At 48.1% G+C, this 24,724-nt stretch overlaps 1 protein-coding gene across 3 annotated transcripts in view; it reads right to left on the reverse strand.

Annotated features, from left to right (window-relative positions):
* Positions 1-24,425, reverse strand: part of KLHL26 (kelch like family member 26) — a 29,775-nt gene extending 5,350 nt beyond the window's left edge. For 2 of the 3 annotated variants that reach the window (XM_054013565.1, XM_054013563.1), the window contains exons 1-2: positions 24,387-24,425; positions 3,379-3,561 (exon numbers count right to left, since the gene is read on the reverse strand). In XM_054013565.1, the coding sequence (XP_053869540.1) occupies positions 3,379-3,560 (182 nt within the window). In that variant the 5' untranslated portion in view covers position 3,561; positions 24,387-24,425. Of the gene's footprint in view, positions 1-1,584; positions 1,675-3,378; positions 3,562-24,386 lie in introns of those variants that run through there. The other variant, XM_054013566.1, reaches the window with a different exon arrangement.
* Between the last annotated feature and the right edge of the window lie 299 nt (positions 24,426-24,724).

Genomic DNA, 24,724 nt, shown 5'->3' on the forward strand with positions numbered 1-24,724 from the left:
AGGCTTCTAAATTCCACGGGCTATACACGCTGAGCCAAGTGCTGCAGGCAAAGCTAGTAAACTGGTCGAGCTGTTCTGGGTAAGGGCTGCGTTTCCCAGATTCACGCTCTGTGGGCGTGATGGGGCTCTAGCCGCGGATCATTTATAAGTTTACATTAAACTGAGGCACCATTTCTGTTACTTGTGGGGAGCGTGAGTGCAAAGGTTTGTTTTGCGAACGCATGCCTCAGCTGGTATTGCCAGAGGGGCGCGAGGAGCAAACGCCTCTCGCAAACAGGTTGCTGGAGAAGCAATGAGGAGCCACTTTCACCAAAACCAGGCTCAGGCTGAATAAAGGTTCAAAAGGTCTGCAATTTAAAAAGGGCTTTTCATGGATATGTGCTTCCCCCCCACTTCAGGGCCTCCCACTCCCCAGCTGGCCCCCTTCCAAGTTCCACCCTCCTGCATTTGTACATCACCCTGGGGCTGCTGCAGGAGGCTGCAGAAACATCACGGAGCAGCCGCAATCTACACTGCAAGTTAAGCTGTCTCTGCAGCGCCTAGAGGAATACTCACACTACCTTTCATTTAGCTAGTGCAGGGAGCAATCGCCGGGAAGACGGGGTGGCACGGCCTTCAGCACAAGCCAAGTACTGCGCCAGGGTCCCTGGCAGGCTAGTACCGAGACGGCAAGCAGGTGCTCCCATGTCTTCACTGCTCTGGTTACCCCCACTATCCAGATGAAAGCTGGCATGGGCTGGCATGCCCGCACTCGTTACACCTTCGCTTGCAGGGTAGATAGACCCTAAAAGAGCCGGGATGGGGGAAGTGCCCCTCCCCAACCTCACAACTATCTGGCAGTTTGGAGGAGTTAGGCTTTCCATGGGGATTTTGTTTGACATGTTCTCCAATGGCCTTTCCTTTGATTTAAAAGGTCTTAACTAGGTGGTCACAGCTACCTAAATTGGGGCACCTTGGAGAGAAGGAAACTGATTTTGTACCTTCAAGGAGTTAGACACAGGAGTAAAATAATGGCTTGGGGACTTCATCAGAGGCAAGGGAGTTGCAATTCCCCTCCCAAAACTGTGCCGGAAGGATTGGTGCAGTCCAGCGTGGGCACACAGACAGCTGAGCTGAGCGGGAAACCTGACTATAAAATGGGCCTTCCATAGCCCAGTGACCAGTAATACTATTGACTGGTATTGTATGTCCATGCAACCGAAAGGAGCATTATATTACAAGCCCACTACAGAACCATCTCCCAGAGCAGTTTGCTGCTTTCGGTCCAGCTGGGATGCATCCGTATTTGTGGGGTAGAGAAGCTGAATGTGAAGAAGGAAACAGGCAGGGGACTGGACTAGATGACCTCTCGAGGTCCTTTCCAGTCCTGTGATTCTATGAAATAGTGAAATAATGCAATTCCTCTAAAAGGTGTTATGGTTCTGAAATACAGGCTACAGAAAAGTATGAAAGAGGCATTTCTTGCTCTCTCCTCCCCCCACCTTTCTGAATAAAAACCAGGGTATTTTCAAAGGATAGATTATGCTACCATTGTTCCCCAGGACAGCCCTACTTAGCACAACAGAAGTTATAAAAGAAACCTACTAGGCAATTAGGGCTGACAGTGAAAACACCCGAGCAGTGGCACTGCATACAGCATTGATGAATACAAATGGTGCTATTAGCATTTGGTGGACGATCATCTCCATCGTTAATCGCCTGCCTGTTAGGGAGAGCGAGAAACCTTTAGGGCTCACGATAATGGAAAAAACACAGCTCCTGGATTGGCTAAGAAAACAGACACACAACAAGGCAGCCTGGAGCGGCAGCAAAACGTGGTGGGAGACGTCCCTGCACACGGTGCTTGGTGTTCTTGATCATCGGGATCCAGCAGCCAGGCCCCTCAGGCCACGCAGGAGCTGGCACTTCCAGGGACTGCCGACTCCACCTCCTGGGCCCTTTGCCCATTTAGCTCCCATGGTCGAACGGCCGTTCGGCGAGAACTCCAATGAAACTCAGACTCTTTGTGGCACACAGGGATCAAAACACCTGTTGGACCCCCCGTACCCTTTAGCATTTGAAACTGCCACCTCCCTGTCAGGACGAGATCCCGCTCTCAAACACGCTGTACATTAATAACAGTTTGACAGAGGCTGGAGGGCCCCAGGGTGAGGATGCTAGCTAGTGACTCAGGACAGCTGGGTCCAATGCCCTGCTTTGCCTCAGACTCACTCCAGGGCTGGCCTAGGGCAAGTTAGCTTATTTCTCTGCCTCAGTTCTGCATTGGTACCAGGAGGGTGACAGCCCTGCCTCCCGGGGGTGCTGGAAGGATACGTCCCGCCAAACTATGATGCTCAGCTACTCTGGTAACGAGAGATGGCAAAGACTGGGACCATTCAGCTTAAAAGAGGGGATCTGAGAGAGGTCTATAAAATCATGACTGGTGTGGAAGATGACTAGGGAAGTGTAATTTATCCCACAAGAACCAGGGGTCACCGGATGAAATGAACAGGCAGCAGGTTTAAAACAAACAGACGGCAGTGCTTCTTCACACAACGCACAGTCAACCTGTGGAACTCATTGCCAGGGGATGTTGTGAAGGCCAAAAGTGTAACTAGGTTCAAAAAAGAATTAGCTGAGTTCCTGGAGGACAGGTCCATCAGTGGCGGTCAGGGATGTAACCCCATGCTCCAGGTGTCCCTGAACCTGGGAATGGACGACTGGATGGAGCACTCAGTAACTGCCCTGTTCTGTTCCTTCCCTCTTGAAGCATTTGGCACTGGTCAGACACAGGATACTGGGCTAGATGGATCACTGGTCTGACCAGGGTGGCCATTCTGATGTTCTTAATGGGGGCCATAACATCTTAGATAAAACAACATGTAACAGTTGAAAATAACGAGCTAGCATTTGCATTATTGCTACCTAACGTCCCCCCTGGAGGCTCTTGTGGTTGTGGCCACCGTCCTTCCAGCTCAGAGCCACTCGATGACCCTCCTTAATCAGCTGGAGGAACAGCCACCGCTGGGTGGCCTGAGGTCTGTTTCCCTCCCTGGCAGGCAGAGAGCACTGCCCATGCTGCCTACGAAAGGAGAGCAAGGCCTAGAATTGAATAGCTGCTCACGCCGCACGCTGACTTCAGTGTGACTAAGGTGCTACTCGGGGTGAGTGAGCAGCCGGCCCTTACTTTCAGGACTTTGGAGCGGAGCCCGGAGCTGGAGCCCGGAGAAGCTCCGGAGCAGTGGAGCTGCAGATTTTTGCCTGGAGCTGGAGCGGAGCCGGAGCACAGCTCCAAAGCCCTGCTTACTTTCACAAACAGCATCCCACCAACCTTCCGAGAGTAAAGGAGGAAAGACAAAGGAAGAGATGCCTGGTTCTGCTTTCTTGTCAGATTCTCACCTGAAGTAGTCACTGCAGGCAGCCAAGACAACTTTATGAACCTGAAACGCTTCGTTATTTATAGTGAGGATGACATCAAGCAGCTGCGCCTGAGCCCGGAGCGAGGCCAGTCCTTGCAGGAGAGTGGTGCTGTGGCCAGGAGCAGAGAACGTGCATTTCAGGGCGCTGTTCTTGTCAGCCATGCTAAAAACAGAACAAGAGAAACAGACTGGTTTTTAAATGTGAAAGGTGTGATATACCTATGAAGCGACCTGCTGGGGAAGATGCTGTGATGTAAAGCAGTTGGACAGCAATCAGAGCGGGTTCTCCAGCTCAAATGCAGCGAGGAACGTGCTGATGTCCATAGCTTAGCGGTCACTCCCCCAACCCCAGACAGATTTCTGAATTTTTAAATTACATTTTCACATTACTGACAACAAGCTGTCAGCCTGCAGCTGACATGGGCTTCTCGGCTAGCAGATCAGAGCCTGCCTAAAGACCAGCAAACAGGGCCAAGTGATTCACACACACCGCTGGGACCCCACAGTTGTGACTACCTAGCAGAGCCCATCCGGACCTCCAGCTCTGGCCTCGACACTGGAGGGGAACACAACTGACTGCTCAATCTCCGCAGCAGCCCCGGCTGGATCGGGGCACAAGTCAGTTTGGCATCCTGTATATCCTAAGGCCAGCCCCCTAATCAGAGCTTCCTTCACACCAGCTTGACCCACATCCCAAGAGGGAATGCAAAGTCTGACATTGCCATTGAGTACAAGGCAACATTTGGAATTGCACTGTAACTAGACTCCTCCCCATGTAAATATCTTCTTGGGTTTCTTGAAATATCTTGTGCGTGTTCTTCGCTATGGGGAAAATTCTCCCCTCAGCTCCACATGCTGGGTCTTGACCCCACTTCCTCACCCGCTACACGTAGGGTTCTCACTGGCAGCTGTGAGTTTCCCACACAGACAGGGCGAGCAGAACATCAGAGCCCAGATCCTCCATGCAGCTGGGCAGACAATTACAATTAAGATGTATATTGTCTAGGCTGAATTTTCAAGCCTGTCTGATGCTGGGCCTGCAAACTTTGAAATCACACCACACTGGGGATAGGGTTCACACATCACTTTTGAGGCCTATTTTCAAAATTGATCCACTGTTCACTTATTCTTGTCATTTTGCTCAACATCCCACACTTCTCTGTCTTTTGGAAAGAGCCTCAGTGTTCAAGCCAGGATTTCGATTTGCAGAAATTATTCCTTTTTCAGACTATTGATCATCGGATTTGAATTAGCATTAGGGATGTATAAGATAAACCTAATGCTTACTGGTTAATCGTTAACCCCCTGCATGCCGGCTGGAGCAGCCCCGGGCCCGGCCACGCTGGCTGACCGGAGGGACCCCAGCCCCAGGACCCGGCCGTGCTGGCCACAGCAGCCCCAGCAGTTCCGGGGTGACCCCAGCCCCGGCCATGCTGTGCCGGCCAGGGGACCTGGGGTAACCGGTTAAATGATATCATGTTAATTGTTTGACCAGTTAACTTTTTAAATGATATTTACATCCCTAATTAGCATATTTTGTGGAAGGGGGAGGGAGTGACAGAAGAGTTCCAGATGGGTCCTGTTGAACCTGATGAGTTGCTGACATTGTATTTACACAGTAATCTATGTCCGTACGTTCAGTGCATCTTTTACCTGGAGATTAACTGCTACCAAGCTCATCTGGAGATGCAAGCCATACTATGAGTGCATTTGGTATTCTAACGAAATAGGTTGGGGAGGGATTGGTGCTATTAACATTTATATTGGAGTAGTGCCTAGAGGCCAAACGAGTTGGCCCTCATTGTGCAAGGGGCTGTACAAATATATATGAAATGGCAGTCCCTGTTCAAAGAGCTTGCAATCTAAAACAAGAGACAGAAGAAGTGGATGGGACAAACAAGCAGGTCAGCTGGAGGGTGGAGAAGACAGGGTAGCAAAATCAGCAGGATGTGCCCAGTTCTTAGCCAATAAGGAGCCGTGAACACAATTTGCCAACTGCCTAGTTGTGATCCGATTACAGTTTCCTGTATGCAGTGCCTTATGGCAGCATGAGTTAAGGAAAATCCATCAGAGGTTGGCCAGCATTCTGGTCAGCTGTCATGCTCTGCCCACGAGGCAGTTACCTTAATCAGGAGTGCCACATGCACGTCACTGTAGAGCACGTTGGGGTCCATCAGAGCATTAATGTAAGGTTATATCTGGGGAGCGGTCGAGTGTGGTAGCGTTCCTCTAGGCCGGGTATACGTAATCCACTGTTACAAATCAGCTGCCTACCAGCATGACGAAGTCTTGGTTCATAGAGCTCAATCCAGTTCTGGCCTCGGTTTTACTTGAGTGAAAATGTCACTAGCCCCCACCCATTTCTCCTTGTGAGCAGAAATGCACGTAGCTTGTATTAAAATGCCCTTGCCCCCTTCAGTGGCTAAAGATAAATGAGGTTGGAGCGCATGAAGCCTTACCCCATCTCTGTACCCTGTGAAATAACTATTGGACCAAGTCCAGTTTAAATGAGAAGCTTAAAAAGGAAGGTTCAGGTAAAACATGGCTTAAAATATCTCCTCTTATTAGCTGTTAATCTTGGAAAGTGAAAATGGAAGAGACTTATTAGGTTACATCTGGTCCCTCCCCCAGGGCAGGATCTCCCATGAATGGAACATTCTTCAGGAGTCTGTCCTGTTCAGTTTCCCGTGGGAGCCTATTCCACCGTATAAGGGCTTGTCTACACACAAGGGCTGCACTGCTTTCACTAAACCAATATCGTTCAAGCCACAAAGCTGTGCTAGTGCGGCTGCCTGTCTGTCTGGGAAATCTGCTTTAGCCAAATGCAAGTTTTTCATTAGTCAAATTACAAGTTGTTTGGCTCAACACAGGATTAAACTGGGTGTAATGTAGTGCTCTGATACACAGCTCAGACTAGCTGATCTAATGGCCCTTGGCCTTAAACTCTACGACTCTAACCTGGGACAGCTTTTCCCATCCAGGATGGGGAATGAGCCAGAACAGTCTAACTGAACCCCATTAGGGGTTGTACTGGTGTAACGATCTTGGTAAAAAATATCTCACCCTGAACCAAAATCAGTAAAGTGGATCAAAATCTGTGTGTGGGGCAGGCCTGCGATCTCACTGTTCACCAGTTCACCCCGTACCAATATTCCTCCTTCATTTAGTTTCAACCCATTACTCCTAGTTATACCCCCTTGCACCATGCTCAACAATTCCTCTGTCTACTTCGTGTTTACACTTTTGGGTGAAAAATGCAAAGGAGCCAACAATTAAAGTCACTTTAGCTCCTTTTGATAAAGCACATAAAAAAATCCAGTAGCATAAGGAGAGTTATTGTTGCCCATTATCAAAGGGGAGCCGTGTTAGTCTGGATCTGTAAAAGTAGCAAAGAGTCCTATGGCACCTTATAGACTAAAAAAGACATTGGAACATGAGCTTTCGTGGGTGAATACATGCATCCGACAAAGTGGGTATTCACCCACGAAAGCTCATGCTCCAATACGTCTGTAAGTCTATAAGGTGCCACAGGACTCTTTGCTGCATTGTTGCGCATGTTTGCTAGGTACCACCCCAAAACTGTCACAAAATAAACTGCTCAAACTGGAAACCCAAAGTCCAACCGAGACAAATAATCACACCCACAGGAAACAGAAGAAGAGGCGCAGAGAAACCAAGGGGCGGGGGGTGAGGGGGAGCGGCAGGAACAAGCACTGCCTTGTGTCTCACAACACTGCAGTTAGTAAAAAGGGATTTGTGATAAAAACAGGTTAAGCTCAAACCAGTCTGTCTGTCCTACCACAGGGCACAAAATCATGGTGCAATACATTACACTGTGTGGCCTTGCTCCCCGGGCTTTGTGCTGCACGAGAAACGAGGCGAGGCAGAAGTTGAATGCCAGAGACTATGAAGCACAAAAGGAAGCCTTGAATATCTGAAAGTGCCTTAGCAAGGCTGTTCGTATCTAATTTGAGATCATCTGCATATACCGTACACTTGTCGCTGTAACCGTCTGAAAGAGAAGAAACGGCCGCACTGGCTAAAGTAAGGAAGAGTCACCATCTACCACTCTGTGCTTCAGAACATGCCTTCTTCACTGTACAACTGGGCCAAGCTATTCACTCGGTCTGCAAAGCTTTGCTCCCTTTTCTCTCGCTCATCCCCCTTTTTAATAAGATAGGATTGGGGGCATTTGGGGATTTTCCTTATTTTATTTCTTCACTCTCAAAGCGAAGCGTTATGGCCACCCACTCCCTCTGTTGCAGAGCCTCTCAGAGGACCTACAGAGACCTCTAGAGAAAAGCAAAGTGTTTTTCACCAAGAACCGAGAATACTGCTTCTGTAGCACTTCAAGATCCTCCCAGTCCAGGGAGCAAGGTGAAGTGGCTGTCTGTATGAACAAGTCAGAATTACCCTGGTGTAAACATTCAACAATAAAAAGCCACATTCACATAAAGCAATAACACTATATTCAATTTACATGGCATCCGAGGGCTTTATACACGAACTTGAAGAGGACCTGAAAGCATTTGCACGATATGGGCTTTTAACACAGTTGCACTGCTAAGATGATGACTTATAGTTATGTAAGGTTTGTATAATTATTCCCCTTTCCATACAGGAACAGCGGTTCCAGTGTACAGCATCTTTCTACCAGTCTATCTGCAGCCAGTCAGGGGGATTGGATTGTACTGCTTTAATAGACCAGTTCAAACGGTACCGTTTTCTAGCGTAGACAAGCCCTGAGTAGAGTAAGTGCAGCTCATTGGGCTCGTCCACACTAACCCCCCACTTCGAACTAAGATACGCAACTTCAGCTACGTGAATAACGTAGCTGAAGTCGAAGTATCTTAGTTCGAACTTTGCCGCGTGTGGACCCGCGGTAGGCAGGCTCCCCCGTCGACTCCACGTACTCCTCTCGTGGAGCAGGAGTACCGGCGTCGACGGCGAGCACTTCCGGGATCGATTTATCGTGTCTAGACAAGATGCGATAAATCGATCCCAGAAGATCGATTGCTTACCATCAGACCCGGAGGTAAGTATAGACGTACCCATCGTATGTGATTGTTTCATGGGCACTGCCCATGCTAGTGGCCAAATGTTCCCATACGCTCTGTGAGTGTCACAGTTCTATTTAGTGAAAGGGACTGGCTGACTCAGAGACAGGTAATGGGATCCAACGCCTTTCATCTCTCTGCTGTTCTTTGAAGCCAGCCCAAGCTACAAAGGATTGAAAACAATTACTATGTGATAGCTGTTTCATAGCCCAGGGGAAAGGAATTTGGTGGGTCTCAATGGTACATATCACAAAAACAACCTGAAGAAGAAAAAAAAAAGAAAAAAAATCAGATCTGAAGAAGTGCTCTGTGTGGCTCGAAAGCTCGTCTCCCTCCCCAACAGAATTTGGTCCAATAAAAGATTTGACCCCACCCAGCTTGTCTCACAAAAAACAACTGCAGCATTTGGTCTCCTCTATCCTGGGCAAACATATTGTATTAGAAAACATACGTCTTACCTAACAAATGTTTAAAACAGTTTTTTTTCCCTTTTGTGTGGCCAAGGGCTCTCCTGTTTCAAGACAAATCAGCTGATCGGGGTTAGCCCTAGGAGTTCACATTCATTAGCACATTTTCTAACAGGATGCATTTCCCCAGTATAGGCGAAACTAAACAGCAGTCTCGGGCCCTGTCTATAAAGGGCAAAGGGACCGGCACAGCTCTTCCAGGGTAACTCTCCCACATGGGTGCTATTCCGGAGTAAAGGTCACTTTTATTCCAGAACAGAGAGTCCACAGGGAATCAATTATGGCAGAGCTATTGCAGAGAAGCTTATTCCGCAAAAGTTACGCTGGACAATTTCCCCATGTAGACAAGGCCTCAGAAAAAAAGGCCAAGGACTTAATGGCCCCTGGATACTGAGCTCCACTCTTATCCCTCCACTGTGTCTACAGTAGGGACTGTTACCACCACTGCCGGTGCCACTGGGAGCCCTAGAGTACACAGGGTTCTGTAGGCTCCCAGTGGCAGCACGGTCCGGCGTTGATGGCGCTGGCCTGGGACTCAGGCCACTGGTCAGCAAGTCACTTCCTCTCTCTGTGCATCTATTTCCCCTCCCACCTTTGTCTGTCTGTTTAGACTCAAACTCCTTGGGGCAGGGACTGTCTCGTCTTTTGTATAGCACACTGCAGCTTGTATAGCTAGGGTTACCATACGTCCTCTTTTTCCCGGACATGTCCGGCTTTTCGGCAGTCAAACCCCCGTCCGGGGGGAATTGCCAAAAAGCAGAACATGTCCGGGAAAATGGCGGCTCTGTTTAAGAGCCCGGCTGCCTGAACGCTACCGGCTTCGGGCAGCCCCGTGCCTGGAGACCCTGCGCCGCCGGAGCCCGGGAGGGGAAGTGCCCGGCTGGGGGCGCAGGGTCTGGAGGCACGGGGCTGCCCGAAGCCGGTAGCTCTCGGGCAGCCCGGCTCTTAAATAGAGCCGCCGGGACTGGAGCCTCCAGCCGCCGGGGCTGTGTGTAACTGACACAGTGTCAGTTACACAGAGCCCCAGCCGCTGGAGGCTCTGTTTAAGAACTGGGCTGCCCGAGAGCTACCGGCTTCGGGCAGCCCCGTGCCTCCAGACCCTGCGCCCCCAGCCGGGCACTTCCCCTCCCGGGCTCCGGCGGCGCAGGGTCTGGAGGCACGGGGGCTGTCCAAAGCCGGTAGCGCTGGGGCAGTCCGGCTCTTAAACAGAGCCTAAGAGGAGCAGAGCCTCCAGCTGTGGAGGCTCTGCTCCTCTTCGGCTCTGTGTAACTTATACAGTGTATAAGAGTAACTTATACAGTGTTACGCAGAGCCGCCGGAGCCCTGGAGGGGAAGTGCCCGGCTGGGGGCACAGGGTCCGGAGGCAAGGGGGCTGCCCAAAGCCCGAGCGCTACCGGCTTCACGGTTTGCTGGGCAGCCTCCAGACCCTGCGCCCCCGGCTGGGCGCTTCCCCTCCCGGGCACCAGCTGCGCTGGGGAAGCGCCGGCTGGGGGCGCAGGGTCTGGGGGCTGCCCGGGAAACCGTGATGCTGGTAGCACTGGGGCAGCCCTTTCCCCCTGGCTGGAAGTGGGAGGGAGGAGGGGGCGGAGTTAGGGTGGGGGAAGGGGCGGAGTTGGGGCGGGGCTAGGGGTGGGGAAATGGGCGGGGCCATGGCCCGTGGAGGGTCCTCTTTTTTTATTTATGAGATATGGTAACCCTAGTATAGCACACCAGACAGGGCTTCCAGGCACTACTGTAATTCAAATAAACAACAGCAACAACTGACAGGTCTGAGACAAGAGCCCCAACTACACTAAGGCTGCCACTAGTCCTAACCCTGGGTCGCACCGGAGGGACGGTGTTTGGAAGAGTCCCTATGGTAGAGAAGTCTCCAAAGGTAAGACACTGCAGGGGGTGTGAAGCAGCCCGGGTAGGTTTACGTGCATGAAACTTGCACTGGCACATCTTTTCTGTGGATAAAAAAAAAAGGACTTCAGACTCTCAAGCCATCCATCGGGCAGCGCTAAGGCCACATCAGTGAGGACAGCAAAACTAAAGTGAAGCCGGAGAGACTCACTTGAATTTGCATGCATTGTCTGAATACAAAGGGCCTTCTTTAGGTAGCACGAGAGAGATTTTACTATGGCAGTTCATTTAAATGCCTTCAGTTTCGTGCCTATGTAAAAAGCACATTCAGATTCCAATTTCTAAACTACAATTAGACACTTAAAATCAAAACAAAACAGTCAAACTCCCTCGGATAAGTCAGTGGTAGCCATGGTTACCGTAATATTTCAGAACCTTCGGCTTTATCTCACACGCCCAAACGATAAAGTCGTTGTTGTCAGCAACTCACGCTGACAAATATTACCAAGGAGCAATAAGGCAAAACAGACCACTGAAGAGTTTGCTGATGGATAGAGTCATATCAATAGGTGCTTTGACTTCAAGACACCACTTCTCTGGCTCTCTTTCCCTCTGCCCAAACCCACTAATCAGGCTCCTTCCGTACTAACATGGAAGGCTTGCAATTTGGAGGAGGAGGGCCGTTAGCTGCTACTCCGCCATGTGGCTCTTAAAAATACCTGGCCCATTAACCTACTTACATGCCCAGCAGCAGCAAGCAGGAATCTGAGGGTACGTCTCGATTTATCCGGGACCAATATAGCGCGTCTCGTTAAGACGCGATATATCGATCCCCGAACGTGCTCACCGTCGACTCCGGAACTCCACCAGAGCGAGCGGCGGTAGCGCAGTCAACGGGGGAGCCAGGGCCGTCGATCCCGCGCCGTCTGGACCCCAGGTAATTCGATCCAAGATACTTCGACTTCAGCTACGCTATTCACGTAGCTGAAGTTGCGTATCTTAGATCGATCCCCCCCTAGTGTAGACCAGCCCTGAATGGCCCACCATCAGAAACAACAGTCTACCATCCTCTCCCTGTCCAAATTAACAATAATTACTTAATGATCAGCAGCTAATTAAACATTAGCGGAGTGGAGGGGTTGTTTTCCAGAGAAACCCAACCACCTTTAGGAAGCAACATCAATGAATAAAATAAATTTCACTCATTTCTTTGTTCCCTCCTCCACCTCTTCTCTTTTTGTCCCCTGGCATCTTTGTCTTTCATCATAAACGATCAGGACGAGCATCGAGCTCTGGACTAACGTGTCTGACCAAGCGTTTCAAACGTGCCTAATGATCTGGATGCCCAAACTGACACCCTTTCAATGGGCCTGATTTTCAGAAGGATCAGCAGTTTCTGAAAAAAAACAGGGTCCTTTAAGGTGCCTCAAAGGGTTACACGGGAAAGTGTTACAAATTCTGTGCCCTGTCTTCACGATACTCCTTACGCGTAATAACCCTGTCTGATACGCTAGAGAAAGCCTCTGTGACGGGCTTACATCCTCTGGAGTCATAGTCTGTTAATCCTTCAGATCCAGTCTCTAAATCAAACTGAAGCCAAACAACACTAGTTTAAAACAAGCCAAATACATCCAATCCCAATTATATAAAATGAGATCCTCTTTTAAAATCATGATGTATTATCTGCATCACAGTAGCACCTTGGCCCCAAAATTGGACCCATGTTTTTTCTACCCTTTGTTTTCTTTGCCTAATACAATGCCCCCCTGACCACAACTCAGCAAAAGCAGAGGCAAGAGTTACGGCAAACCCGCTTGTGTGCCATACTGAAGTGCAGTAATTCATTCAGATCCCAAACAGGCTTTAACTACGTGGGGGCTCTTGGTTTGATTTTCATTTCCCACACTGCCCCTGACAATACTTCTAGTTCAAGAGCATGTGCACATGACTGAAATATAGAACCGGGCACCATGGAACATCCTACCCGAATTAATCCATGAGGCCACTGCTTCCGCCTTCAAATCCCTTCTCAAGACCCACCCCTGCTTCCACACCTACCACAAATCAGCAATGGTTAGCTTGTCCCTCTCTCAGAGAGCCGATTTTATTAAAAAACAAAACACAACACACAATACTAACACCCTGTACAGAGCAGGGAAGAACAGTTCCCTCCACTCTGAGTCACTAGGTGAAATTTTCTGCTCCATTATGCAGCAGGTCACACTTCTTGATCACACTTCTCCCTCCCCTTCTGGCCTTAAAAATCTATCGATCTACCCCATGTCTGATGTGTTGGACTCGGCGCTTTGTGTGGTAGCTGCCTCCGTAACCCTGCCGTGGCATTTTCATTACCCTCGTCCTCCCTTCCCTCATTCCTCCTTTTTCCACACTCACCACAACTTATTTCAAAGATAGATTGTGAACTCTTTGGGTCGGGATATGTCTCTGTTGCTATATGTCTTTGTAGCGCTTGACTGGGACGTCTGGGCACTACTGCACTATAAGGGTGCGTCTACACTGCCATGAAAAGCCTACAGCAGGCCCATGCCAGCTGACTCAGGTTCACAGGGCTCAGGGGCTGTTTCATGTGGTGTACACGTCCAGGCTCAGTCCAGAGCCAGGGCTCTAGGACCCTGTGAGGTGGGAGGGTCCCAGAGCTGGGGCTGACATCTACCCTGCAATTAAACAGCCCCTTAGCCCGAGTCAGCTGGCATGGGCCAACCGTGGGAGTCTAATTGCAGCGAAGACACACCCTAAGTGACAGAGTATCAATTACCTCTGTTACTTACACATACAAAATGTGAAATATAGTAAAAGGGATGGGAATTTAAGGCTCCACTTTCATGACCCATGGAGTAATTCCCTCCATAAACACCCACCCACCCGACTGGTGCTGCTAACCCACTGCCAATCTGAAGCAAGAGTGGGGAAAACAAAAAACAAACAAAAAAACACGCCGTCGTTTTGCCTGCCAGAGCGTTTTAAACACGGCCACTTTCATGCAAAGACAAGAAATCCAAATTTGCAGCACTGGCAAGCAGCTGCTTGAGCACCTGGGATTATAATGCCAGTTCCAAACTCTGTATGGTCAAATTCTCTTAATATCACTCACGTCCCGCATTATCTGCAACCTTTTCACTTACCGCCTGGGTCAGGAGGCGCCCATTATAAGCTCTCCTACAGCATTTCTAAAGAGTCTTTGACGGGACATAACCTGGTTCTCCATTCCGCATCTTGAATTCCATCTGCTCTGTGTTAACTGAACAGAACAGTCTAAGTCCTACCTGAGTGCTGCAATGGCTTTCCTTTGGAAAGGTCAGTTCAGTTCATTTTCTATTCTCCTTCTACGAAAGGTCAGCAATTATAGTTAATATAAATTAGAAATGGAAAAAGTCTTCATAGGCCCTCTAGTCCAGTGGTTCTCAACCTAGTTACCACTGTGGGCGGCATATGCAGCTCTCTCTGTGTTATCTGGGCCACATCCACACAATATATATACTACCTGTATGGCCCTGAAGTTGTCACATGGACCGCAGCTGTGTGCTGACTGGGCCACAAGCAGCCCTCAGGCTGCAGGTTAGACTCAGAGACTCATAGACTTTAAGGCCAGAAGGGACCATTATGATCATCTAGTCTGACCTCCTGCATGATGCAGGCCACAAAAGCCGACCCACCCACTCCTGGAATAATTCTCTCCCTTGACTCAGCTGTTGAAGTCCCCAAATCATGATTTAAAGACTTCAAGTCGCAGAGAATCCTCCAGCTAGCGACCCCCGCCCCATGCTGCGGAGGAAGGCAAAAAACCTCCAGGGCCTCTGCCAATCTACCCTGGAGGAAAATTCCTTCCCAACCCCAAATATGGCGATCAGCTGAACCCCGAGCATGGGGGCAAGATTCTCCAGCCAGACCCTCCGGAAAAAGTTCTCTGTAGTAACTTTTAATATCCCATCATTGACCATTGTTACTAATTACCAGCGATGGCACGTTATTGACCTATTGACTAAAATCACGTTATCCCATCAAACCATCCCCTCCATAAACTTATCAAGCTTCATCTTAAAGCCAGAGAGGTCTTTCGCCCCCACTGTTTCCCTCGGAAGGCTGTTCCAGAACTTCACCCCTCTGATGGTTAGAAACCTTCGTCTAATTTCAAGCCTAAACTTCCCGACGGCCAGTTTATATCCATTTGTTCTCAGTGCCCTAGTCCAGCGGTTCTCAAACTTCATTGCACCATGACCCCCTGCTAACAACAACAATTACTACACAACACCGGGGCGGGGGGGGGGGGGACCAAAGACCGAGCCCGCCCGAGCCCCACCACCTGAGCCTTGCTGCCCCGGGTGGGGAGGCCAAAGCTGAAGCCCAAGGGCTTCTGCCCTGGTAGGGGACCTTAGCTCTGGGCAGTGGGGCTTGGGCTTCAGATCTGCTGGGGCCCAGGGCCAACACCAGCCTTGGCGACCCCTTAAAATGGGGTCCCAACCCACAGTTTGTGAACCCCTGCTCTAGTCCTTTGCCCTACTAATGCAGGATTGTCTCTTACAATGCAGTAAATGTTTACTTCTAGAGTAACTCACAAGCCTTCCAAAGTTTACTTCCAAAGTTTACTTTCAAACTACATCATCTGAAACCATCAGCCCAGAAGGCTTTAGATGCTGAAAGAAAAATAAAGCAGCAATCATTTTTACAGTGACTCAACTACAGCATAAACATTTATACCGTATATATTTATGTCTACCATAGCTGGCAGCTAGATCTGTTTTAATAGCTCCTTGTTGCAAATGCACAGAATATAAATCTATGCAAAACTGAATTTTTTAATAGTTCCTAGAGGAAAAAAGTCCCCTAATGGACCAGACTTCACAGTAAAGGTATATTAGGTTACAGCAACATAAATTCAATCCTCGCCTCTCAGCTCAGCCCATAATCTCCCTTTGTACTGGGTTTGCCCTCCTTCCTGATACATTTGATCTCTTTCACCCACCTTCTTTAGAAGGAAGAAAGAAAAAAAAACAGACCTGTTTGTTCTTGATGTGAAATGAGACACATGCATTTTTTAAGCTGGAGAAAATCGTAGGTCTCCTGCATCCATTCATTCTGCTCTTGGCAGGTGACACCAAAGTATATTATAGGATTCCTGGGTTGTGGGAAATATTTCACATTTTTCCTTTTGTGCAGGCTTCATTTTTATTATTTGGAGGGGGGGGGAATAGGGGAACGGGAATGTTTGGTTTACTAAAAAAGTTTATACCACTTGCTTCTCTTATTTCCTGTGGTAGATTATTCCAAATTCACACCTCTTCCCGATACCTTCCTGAGACCCTCCCTAGTTCTCACTCAGGGACTCTGCACAATACCCTTTCCCTAGAGTCCAAAAGGATTTTCCCTAGAGCATAACATGACCCTTCCTCTTGTCTTCAAATGCTGCAGTAAAGTTCACCCATCCCTCAATCTAATGTGCAGTTCAGGACGCTTCTCCTCCCAGCGGTCTCGCTGTCTCTTCTGTACCCACCTTCTCTGGAGTCGGAATCCTCCTTTAGGACCTGGGCTGTTCCCATTCTTCTAAAAGTAGCTATTTATGTATCCTGAACCTACCTCTCCCTCACCCAGATAGAAAGGTCTGGATGTAACAGCCCTTTGCATTCATGAACTCTTAACTGCACGAAAAGCAAGAAGCATTAACTTCAAAAGACAAGGGTTGGATTTGGGATCAGTTCAGTTTTGTTTTAAAGGTCTTAAATTCTTACTGCAGCCTTTTAAACAATCAAAAGGGAAATGATGCAACTGAAAAGCATTGCCAACACATGTGAACAGACGTGCAGTATGTGTGCACACGTACTTCTTACTATGCAAAACCCAGGCAAATTCAGGATTATAGTGACTCTTCTCTCTGTGCCTTCTAGGTGCCTCAGTACGGCAGCACACAGCCTATGCAAGATCATATGCAGTTCTGACACCATCTCTGCCTTACTGGGTTAGTGTATAGGATGTGTGACCGAAGTAGCTGAATTTCCTGGCTTTTCGGAGGTTACTGTGTTCTTTTAAAGTGAATAGCATTAACAGCACGGTTGTAATTCCTCTGCACAGACAGAATTTCCAGCTGTTTGAACAACCCTGCATCACTGAAATGGTATCTGTACGTGTAACTGCAACAAAGGACTGTTTTCATCTGCCTTAGAGAATAAATATTTAATTACCACAACAAATCAAAATAAAGGTCTGTAGGAGGTGCCCTTCAAGCTTCTCCCTCACACTCCGCTGACTGCATATGATGCCCACTATCTCCAGTCAGGACACCTGAACTCTCTCAAACCCACACTTAAGAAAGCAATAGTGGTATCTAGAGCGGCAGAGCCCTTTATTTCAAAACAACCAACATGCAACGATGCAAGAACAGTTTCTCCGCAGGGCAGGGAACAAACCGCTGAAGCTCCATTCTGGATGGTTTATGGGGTCTCCAGAACAAATGACACCACTTCACATAGCACTGTAAATCTTCCAAACGCAGTACAGACATTAACTAGCCTTCCCAGCATCCACGGGAAGCAGATAAGTATTAGTGTCCCTATTTCTAAGGAGGAGGGCTTGGGGGTGGAGAGAGGTGTAGTGACACACCGAAGCTACACAACAAGTCAGTAGCAAAGCTAGGGTTAGAATTCAGAAAGACCCCTTCCCCAATCCTGTGCTCTAGCCACTAGGCACACTGCCTCCCTACAGCATGATACATGTGTTGACTATTTCTTTTGCACATGCAGACAGCGTAAGTTGAGAGGGCACATTTGGCCTCCCAAGTGAAGGAATGACACAGTCGTATACGATTTAGAATTGACAGGGAACGCAAGTTACTGAGCACGGTTCTGTAACAACTTGTAAGATCATGAGAGTAAAACAAACGCATGCCGTAAACCAGAAAAACTAGCATGTGGCAATCCCACTGTGTACACAATCAAACCTGTATTTACATCCATGTACTAACGGTGTCACCTGTGCTAGTGGTCCACAAGATCTCCATCCTTGAGAAATTTCCTATCCCCTCTACAGCAAGTCTCACCTTGACGTGGTTATCAGTTTAAATTTCATTGGAGTCACCAGCTAATGCAGCCAGGAAGGGAAGTCTCTTCAGGATTTCAGGATTTTTTCCAAATGTGAAGAATGTCACTTGAACAATTATAAATTTTAACTTGCAAAGAGAGGGGTATGGTTTATGTATGTAGTGCTTTAGAATGTATCAACAACAATGCAATTGCAGGTGCCCAAGTTGAAAAGTTCTCTGAATGGTCTTTGCTACCCTGTATTAAGTAGCTGCCTGTTCACAACAATCAAAGGAACTACACATCTGTTAGCAGTGAACAGGTTTTACATATATGTATTTTATACACACACACCAGAAGTATAAGAGGTTTGAATGTATACATGGAAGAGCTCCCACCTGAACAGTGCAGCAGAATCTGGAGCTGGCTTTCTGAATCAACTGTTAATCTTACATAGCCTTTAAAGAGGACATTATGGTGTCTAGTGAGACAAAAAATCAGCCCTCCCCGCTTTGCTTCTGTGCCCAGCCTCACAGATGTCACCCTGTCCTTCTACACCACTGGTCTGGCTCCATTATTCCGAGCATAAGAGATTGAAACATACAAAGTGCAGGAGGATCCTTGTACTTTTCAGTCCCCGACAGATCACAGGAAGACAAACTGGATGAGCGGAAGGCCAGCACAACACATGCAAGTACGGAGAAATCCAGCACCCTGCATGTGCTGTTGCTAGATTGCCCAGTAAGAAAGGCTGGGATGTTATCAGTACAGCAGCAATGCTTGATTTTGGGAGGAAACCTATATAAAATATTTGGGATCAGAAAACCAGTATGAAATAAATACACCTCTACCTCGATATAACACTGTCCTCGGGAGCCAAAAAATCTTACCACGTTATAGGTGAAACCGTGTTATATCGAACTTGCTTTGATCTGTTGGAGTGCGCAGCCCCCCTTCCCCCCCCCCCCGAGCACTGCTTTACCGCGTTATATCTGAATTCGCGTTATATCGGGGTATTTTTAAAATAGGCCCCAAAAACAGAGTAACCTGAAAATATCCTATAAACCGTCAATACTTAAATGGTATCAAATGTTTTTCTGCATACAAACAACAGCTGTAGCTGGTCATTTTTGATGGAAACATTTACGTCTTCCTGGATCACTTAACCCCATTCCTATAAATCCCCATTGATAAAGAACATTGTTTAAAAAAAAAAAATCTAAATAATCCAAACACCTTCTGAACATCATGAATAATGACATTTAGGCCTCGTTTTCACTAAGCACTTGAGTTGTGTTTAAGCTTTATTTTTGAACAATCGAATTATCAGACACATCAACCTAGAAAAGAGCAAGTCAGTTCAGCATTATGTCAGTAATGTAAGTAAATCGGGGGCTCACGTTTACCCACTAGTTGACACAAAGCTGAATGCAACTTGTCTGATACAGCTTTAGCTCACCAAACCTGTTAAAAATTGTCATTAAACACGATTACATTTCCTAGTGAAGGAAAACCAACATTTGCCGCACAGCCAATCATCTTTTAATAAAAACAATTAAGTAAAATTTCACAGTCTCACATGTACCCATCACAAAGTGTATTTATATCACAATTGGGGAAGTGGGGAGAGAATCCTCCAGGAATTTCTGCCCTTACGGCTTCTCCTTCACCCTGCACCACAACCAGAGGCCTGGAAAAAGAACGTTCCAGAGACCATCAACCTTACTCTCGGTGTCAGCCAAACTAAATTGCTAGAACATAAAGATCTGTTGGGGTTTTTAAGGGAGTTTCTTTTTTAAAATACAAAAAAGTGGAATGCATGGAATTCCAGTATTCCTTCATTTCCTATCCCCCATAAAGCGAATTCTAATAACATAAGAACAGCCATACTGGGTCAAACCAAAGGGCCATCTAGCCAAGTATCCTGTCTTCCAACAAAACAACAAGGAGTCTGGTGGCACCTTAAAGACTAACAGATTTATTTGAGCATAAGCTTTCATGAGTTAAAACCTCACTTCTTCGGATCCAAAGAAGTGAGGTTTTTACTCACGAAAGCTTATGCCCAAATAAATCTGTTAGTCTTTAAGGTGCCACCAGACTCCTTGTTGTTTTTGTAGATACAGACTAACACGGCTACCCCCTGATACTTGTCTTCCAACAGTGGCTTGTGCCAAATGCATCAGAGGAAATGAACAGAACAGGGCAATTTATCAAGTGATCCATCTCCTGTTGTTCAGTCCCAGTTTCTGGCAGTCAGAAGTTCAGGGTCAACCAGAGCATGCGGTTGCATCCCTGACCACCTTGGCTAATAGCCATTGATGAATCTATTCACCATGAACATATCTAATTCTTTTTTTAACCCAGTTATACTTTTGGCTTTCACAACATCCACTGGCAATGAGTTCCACAGGTTGACTGTGCATTATATGAATAAGTACTTCCTTATGTTTGTTTTAAACCTGCTGCCTATTCATTTTATTGAGTGACCCCTGATTCTTGTATTATGTGAAAGGGTAAATAACACTTCCTTATTCACTTTCTCCACACCATTCATGATTTTTATAGATCTGTCATATCCTCCCTCAGTCGTCTCTTTTCCAAGCTGAAAAGTCCCAGTCTTTTTAAATTTTCCTCATACGGAAGCTGTTTCATACCCCTACCCATTTTTGTTGCCCTTCTGTGACGTTCTGTACCTCGGGGGAACACCCCGCACCCCCATGTTCATCCTTGTAAAATGACTGTGTGGTATCCAATGCAAAGTTTGTCATGTCGGGTGTCTTCGGAAGGCTCATGATGCACTGAGCATTATTGTTATAGTGATGTTATAGTAATTGTTGTTACAGAATGTTACAGTAATGTTATCGGCTGTAATTTCACGTATATAGTTATGAGGCTGAAAATGTGTCTTCATGGCTTAAAATAAGCCCAGGCAAAAGCTCTCTAAGAGCAGAGGGGCAGTTCACACCTCATCAGGGCATGTATGGGACAAACCCAGCCCAGCCTCACAGGAACAAAGGACGCTGGCCTAGGCAGCAACAAAATGATCTGTTGGACTCTCCAGTGTGTCACCCCCCTTCCTTTAGTCAGTTTGGGACTGGGATGAGGTAATGCTCACCTAACTCCAAAGTGAAGAGGGAAGACAGAACATGATAGAAGGGAGAGACTTTGCCATGCTCTTCCTCTTTCTTCCACCTACATCTACAGACACCACACCAAGGGCTGGTCCACACTAACCCCCCACTTCGAACTAAGATACGCAACTTCAGCTACGTTATTCACGTAGCTGAAGTCGAACTATCTTAGTTCTAACTTACCGCAGGTCCACACGCGGCAGGCAGACTCCCCCGTCGACTCTGCTTACTCCCCTCGCCGAGCAGGCAAGCACTTCCGGGACCAATTTATCACGTCTAGACAAGACGCAATAAATCGATCCCAGAAGATCGATTGCTTACCGCCAGACCCAGAGGTAAGTATAGATTTACCCCAAGTGACTGAACCACTGATGAAAGGGGAGAGCCTGGCGGGAGAGCAACCAACCAGCTTCTGGTGAGAAGCATCTAAATTTGTAAGGGCATTGAAAGTGTTAAGATCAGCTTAGAATGCGTTTTGCTTTTATTTCATTTGACCAAATCCGACTTGTTACGCTTTGATTTATAATCACTTAAAATCTATTTTTATAGTTAATAGATCTGTTTGTTTATTCTACCTGAAGCAGTGTGTTTGGTTTGAAGCGTGACAGAGACTCTCCTTGGGATAACAAGCCTGGTACATATTAATTTCTTTCTTAAATTGCCAAATTCATACAAGCTTGCAGCATCCAGAGGGCATAACTGGACACTGCAAGACGGAGGTTCCTAGGGTTGTGTCTGGGACCGGAGATATTGGCTAGTGTCATTCGGTTGCACAATCCAAGCAGTTTACATGCCAGAGGCTGTGCGTGAACAGCCCAGGAGTGGGGGTTCTCACAGCAGAGCAGGGTAAGACTGGCTCCCAGAGTCAAGGATTGGAGTGACCTAACAGATCACGGGTCCAGAGAACACCAGAGGGAATGTCACACCTTCTCTGTACTTTTTTCAATTCTAATATATTGTTGACCAGAACCGTACGCAGTATTTAAGGTGTGGGTGTACCATAGATTTATATAATGGCATTAGGATATTTTCTGTCTTCTTATCCATCCCTCTCCTAATAGTTGCTAACATTCTGTTGGCTTTTTTGACTGTCGCTGCACATTGAGCAGATGTTTTCAGAGAACTACCCACAAATTCCACAATGACTCCAAGAGGGGTCAACAAACATGTGGACAAGAGTGATACAGTATACTTGGATTTTCAGAAAGCCTTTGACAAGGTCCCTCACCAAAGGCTTTTAAGCAAAGTAAGCTGTTGTGGGATAAGAGGGAAGGTCCTCTCATGGATCAGTAACAGGTTAAAAGATAGGAAACAAAGGGTAGGAATAAATGGTCAGTTTTCACAATGGAGCGAGGTAAATAGCAGGGTCCCCCAAGGATCTGTACTTGGGCTTGTGCTGTTCAACATATTCCTAAATGGTCTGGGGAAAGGGTAAACAGTGAGGTGGCAAAGTTTGCAGATGATACAAAATTACTCAAGGTAGTTAAGTCCAAAGCTGACTCCAAAGAGTTGCAAAGGGATCTCACAAAACTGGGTGACTGGGCAACAAAATGGTACATGAAATTAATTGTTGATAACTGCAAAGTTATGCACATTGGAAAACATTATCCCAACTATTCATACAAAAAGATGGGGGTCTAAATTCACTGTGAGCACTCAAGAAAGAGTGGCCAGGTTTATCCTAGGAACTTTTGCTGATACACCAATGTTGGTTAGTGGTACGATTTTTTATACCTTTCCTGTACCAACAAAAACCCTAATGTAGACATAGCTACACTCACAAAAAAGTCATTTTGCTGACATAGCTTATTTTGTTTGGGGAACTGACATAAGCCAAACAGGCAAAAGACTCCTCTGTCGATAGACAGCAGCATCTACACTAGGAGGGTTTGCCACTCTCTACTGGCATTGCAATACCAGGAAACCCCTCTTCTAGCATAGACTAGACCTCAGTGTAACCTGTTTCATTTACACTATAGACAGCAGTACTGGAGTGTGACAAAGAGCACACTGAAAAATCCCTTTGTCAGAAATCTCAGCCCAAACACCTATGCCCAGTCCCTAGGAAGCAACTCTGTCCCAAGAATTAAGGCCAGTTTAAGAGATTAAAGCAAGGAGCAAACTCACTTGCTGTTTGCCACAGCCCACTTCCTCTCTCTCCCCCAAAGAAAAGAGCCTGCATCACAAAACTAACAAGGATGCAGTATTTCTTCAAAGACTAGTTTTTGTCTGGGGATTATTAATACAATCTTGGAGGAAGTCCTAGGAATCAATTTCCCCCTCCTCCACTAATATCTATGCACATTGTTCATTTCAGGACTAGGTTTGATTCTATTGGAGAAAATCTTTATAAAAAACGTTTACCTCAAAGGGACTGGTCTTCGCAGAAATCAGTCAATACATTAAAAATTAGCAATAATTCACCACCACCTCCGCCTCTAGTTTACCAGGAAAGACCCTGATTTTGGGGAGGTTGGAAGGGGGGGGGTCTTCTGAGGTCTCTGTTCAGACATCAGAGACAAGGGATCATTAAGTATGTTCATTTTATTCTTTTTCCTCCCTCCCCTTCCAGTTCAGTTGCGAGATCTGACTGTGTCCTCACTGCAGAAGAGGTGTGTTTTTGCCCCAAGGTAGCTCTTTTGATGTAAAATCCTGGTGGAGACAAGGCACTGTAGTTTTTACCCTGATGTAGTAAGTCACAATAAACTGGGGGGGGGGGGGGGTGAAACAGGACAGACTTAGGTAAAAACTCCCTGCATCTTATCCCAACTATGATTTTACATAGCATTTGCTATCTCGATATAAAAAGACACTTTTTTTTTTCTTTGCGCAGAAAGACAAAGTCTAAGTCTCGAAGCAGGAAGGGGAGAAAAAAAGATTTCTCTGGACTTTTATTTTCCTCTGTGTGTTGAGAGGGACCCATGGGAGGGGGGGGGTCTAAGTGGGTGTGCTGCAGGGCACAGGGCAAGGTGGGGCCTGGGGGAGGAAGGGGCACAGGCCGGTGTCTGGGGGAGCCAGGGCAGGTGGGGGCACAAGTACGCAGGGATCAGGGTAGGCAGAGGTGGGTGAGCAGGGGGTAAGTGCAGGGGGCACAGGCGAGGGGAGCAGGTGGGTTGCAAGAAGGGGCAGGGGCACGCGTGCTAGGGGGCAGTGGGATGGGGGCAATGGAGGAAGTGGGGCCAGGCAGCAGCAGGGAGCTAAGGCGGGGAGCACTGGGGGAAAGGGGGAGCAGAAAGAGGTCAGGGGAGGAGAGGGATCGGGGGGCTGGTGGGGGAGGGGAGGGAGAACAGGGGGAGGGGGGCAGGAATCGGGGGGCTGGTGGGGGAGGGGAGGGAGAACAGGGGGCAGGTGGGGGAGGGGGGCAGGAATCGGGGGGCTGGTGGGGGAGGGATCCGGGGGGGCGGGGAGCGGTGGGGGAGGGGCCACGGGGGGGGGCATTTTGAGACCCGGCCCCGCTCACCTGCTCGGCCGCTCCAAGGCGAACTCGGCCCCGCCGGACTCCGCCATCTTCCCTGCGCCTCCGCCGGGCCCGGCGCTGGGGCTGGAGCCGCCGCCGCGTTAAAGGGGCAGGAGCGAGCGGGGCCCCCTGGGCTGCCCCGGGAGCCCCCTGCCCCGCGGTGCCCCCATAGGGAGACTGGGTCCTTGGTGCCCCCCATGCTGCCCCGGGAGCCCCCTGCCCCGCGGTGCCCCCATAGGGAGACTGGGTCCTTGGTGCCCCCCATGCTGCCCCGGGAGCCCCCTGCCCCGCGGTGCCCCCATAGGGAGACTGGGTCCTTGGTGCCCCCCATGCTGCCCCCA

This window comes from Malaclemys terrapin, chromosome 24 (genome assembly GCF_027887155.1).
Source record: "Malaclemys terrapin pileata isolate rMalTer1 chromosome 24, rMalTer1.hap1, whole genome shotgun sequence".
Lineage (NCBI taxonomy): Eukaryota > Metazoa > Chordata > Testudines > Emydidae > Malaclemys > Malaclemys terrapin.